At 44.7% G+C, this 3,183-nt stretch overlaps 1 protein-coding gene across 1 annotated transcript; it reads right to left on the bottom strand.

Annotated features, from left to right (window-relative positions):
• Positions 1-1,777: 1,777 nt before the first annotated feature.
• Positions 1,778-2,548, bottom strand: LOC130136282 (uncharacterized). Its single transcript, XM_056306557.1, has 2 exons — positions 2,245-2,548; positions 1,778-1,851 (listed from the first exon to the last, which is right to left on the bottom strand). The coding sequence occupies exons 1-2, from the start codon at positions 2,546-2,548 to the stop codon at positions 1,778-1,780; spliced, it is 378 nt and encodes a 125-aa protein (XP_056162532.1).
• Positions 2,549-3,183: the final 635 nt, after the last annotated feature.

The following is a 3,183-nucleotide window of genomic DNA, read 5'->3' as shown; positions in this document are numbered from 1 at the left end:
ACTTACTCGGTCAAGATAGCGGTAAATACAATTACCGTGTCAAATATACTCTACCACCATGGGCATTCAAAAATAAAAACATAGTACCGGATGGATGGGTTGGCATGGACGAGGTCCCGATCAGCCAACTAAATCTCGAAGAGAATGAAGATCGGGAAGAGAAAAAGAAGAAAAAAACTCGCCAAGGTGATAGGCGATTTGCTCGTAAAGCACGAAAACAAGGTGAAGTTGTTGATTTTCTGGTTCAAGATAGTGGCCGGTATAATTACCGTGTCAAATATATACCCCCTCCATGGGCATTCAAGAAGGAAATAATCACACCTGATGGCTGGGGTGGAATGGATGCTGACGAAGCCAATACGAGCATGGTATCCATGATTACAACATTTCTGATCAAGCTTGATGAGATAGATAAATATAAGGAGGAGGAGGGTCTTGTCGAACCGATCACTATCCAACTTCCCATTGATCAACTAAGGATTGAAGGAGAAGAAACACAGCCTGTGATTATCACTCTCCCTAAAAAAAAAAGTTTGATACTAAGTGTGTATCTTGGGATTACTCTCCCAAAGAAGTTGATGCTATAACCTGATCGAGGAGATGCAATGTCCCGAAAGAAGGTGAGCACGAAAAGAAAGGAGTAACCGAAGAAGATGTCAAATAATTGCTTTTAGTCATGAAGACGAGCGAATTTGAGGTAATTGAACAACTAAGAAAGATGTCGGCATAAATTTCTCTGTTGGATCTTTTCAAGACTTCAGAAAGTCATAAAATGGTGCTTATGAAGCTTTCTCAATGAAGTGCATGTCCCGGAGACAATTAATGAAGTACAATTGGAAGACTTTATTGGCACTATTCTTCTGAAAGATCAAATTGCCTTCTCCGATGAAGATTTCCCAATTGATGGGCGTTCCCATAATAAGGCTCTGTATATTGCCGTCAAATGCCGGGGCAAGGAGGTGTCACGTTTGTTGATCGATAATGGTTTCGCACTTAATTTGTGTCCACTAAGCACACTATATCGCTTGGGGATTAGCGAAGAGCTCATCAAACCTTCTAAGGTAACTGTGCGTTCGTTTGATGGAATGAAGAAAGATGTCATTAGCGATATCGAGCTCGAGGTGAACATAGGCCCTGTGCTTTTCTTGATTAACTTCCAAGTAGTGGATATTCCGAGGAATTTTAACTTGATACTCAGAAGACCTTGGATTTATATGGCTAGTGCCATTCCTTTAAGTCTCCATCAGAAGGTCAGGTTCGTCATTAATGGCAAGATGATCACCGTACATGGGGAGACCGATTTCACCACTTATAAAGAGAGTTCAATACCGTATGTCGAACCCAAAGTGAAAGAAGAACCAAGTTATCATTCCTTCGAAATGATCTCAATGGTGCAAATTCCTGTGGGTTGCATCGTAAAATCCCCAGAGTTCTCAACACCATCCATTATGTCTAGAAGGGTGTTATACCGGTATGGATTTACTCCCGGTAATGGTCTTGGATTGAAATCGTAAGGAATCAAAGAACCTATCACTCCGCTTGCTACAAGAATAAAACACGGAGTAGGTTATATTCCAGATAGCTCTAAAGATCACCATGGAGGCCAAGGCCGAGGTCAAAAGAACCATGGAGGCTGTAGAAGCCGAGGTGATCACATCATTAATCCGTCCGTATGGAAGGGCAAAGCTAAAGAGCTTCCCTATTATTAGATCCACATCAAGGAAACTTTTCCTAGACCTTCCAAGCTACTTCAAGAAGAAGACTTACATGCAGAGTGTCACGCCCCGAACCTCATCGAGCTCGTGGCATCCCTCTTTGATCGAACTAGTGCGACGTCCCAGGAAACGACGCCTACCCAAACTTGCATATCAGAGATAAAGCACTAGCGAAAGCCACAAGCACCCAGACAATATTTAACTAGGGGTAAAAGGGAGAATATACATCCATCACAAATTCAAACTTATACAATATCCACCATTTACAATCCACATAATATACATGCACACCGAGCTACTAGAGTTTACACCACCGACGGCAAAAGGATCAGCAGCCTGGGCAAACCCTAACTCCAAAAATAGGACACTACAAAACCTTCATTCTACCCCTAAAACTAGCCTCTACGCCCCTTGGATGGCGTCCACTCCGAGTCCGATTCCCCAGAACCCAAGTCTAAATCCCCTTGAGCTACCTGTTCCTCTGAGGACTCCGAATCAGCCTCGATCTCAATCGGGTTGTCCTCATCACCCGACTCTAGCGAAACTTCAATCCGCTCTTCCTCTGGCTCATCCTCAGGTTGCTCTTCTGGTTCTAATTCCGGATCTCCTTCCGGTTCCTCTTCGGGTTCTTCTTCCGGTGCCTCTTCAGGCTCTTCTTCGGGGTCTTCTTCTCCGGGTTCCTCCTCTAGCATTGTACCTAGATCCACATCCATAGGATTATACCCTGCCTGTGATTCCTCTGGCTCTGGGTCAGGCTCAGCTACTGAAGGTTCGGGTGCTGCGGGTATGTGCTGATGTCCTGACTGGGCGAGACTAATATCCATACTAGTCATCTCACCATCGGGAGGGGGAATGGCCGACGGATCCCAATCCCCTACTCCGTCAAAGGGAACATCAAAGCCACGGACGGGGCCAAACTCATCTATCCCGTCCCGAAAGCACCAGGCAGTATTGGTGTGGGCTTGCCAAAGAGGTTGCCCTATGTCTACCCAGACTACGGTAGTATGCTTGATCTAGGTCATATTCTCGTCTATCGGATATTCTATCACATTATGGTCGGTATGCATCGGAATACCAAAACGCTGCGGTGGCGGCGGTGGAAGATTCATGGTTTAGGCCGGGGTTCTGAAATTGTTTGGTTGAAATAACCATGAGAACACATTTCAGCAAGTACACACCCTAAACCCCACCTAGGCTAACACGTACCTCCAGATAAGTTAAAACACCATAACACTCAATAAGCACATCACAGGCACACAATTGCACTTACCTGGGCTTTTAATACGTGCCACCTGCACGTTAGCCACAATAACACAAATTCCAACCACATGCATATTTCAAATAAATTCTCATGCCCAAAAGCACATGTCGAACACATGACATTTCCGAACTCCACATTTCACACTCATTCATGCACTACCACACCATTTTCATTTAACTTTCCAACGACCCGTGTAAACACGCCTCG

The sequence above is a fragment of the Syzygium oleosum genome, unplaced genomic scaffold (assembly GCF_021117445.2).
Source record: "Syzygium oleosum isolate NSW1041296 unplaced genomic scaffold, Sole_v2.1 Sole_v2.45, whole genome shotgun sequence".
NCBI lineage: Eukaryota > Viridiplantae > Streptophyta > Magnoliopsida > Myrtales > Myrtaceae > Syzygium > Syzygium oleosum.
The sequence above is the reverse complement of the archived record's forward strand: the minus strand, read 5'-3'. Positions and strand labels throughout refer to the sequence as shown.

Coding starts and splice junctions, on each gene's coding strand:
- LOC130136282 (XM_056306557.1), bottom strand. CDS start 2,548: ATGACTAGTATGGATATTAGTCTCGCCCAGTCAGGACATCAGCACATA. Junction 1,852..2,244: donor TGAAGTTTCGCTAGAGTCGG/GTGATGAGGACA, acceptor AAGTTTGGGTAG/GCGTCGTTTCCTGGGACGTC.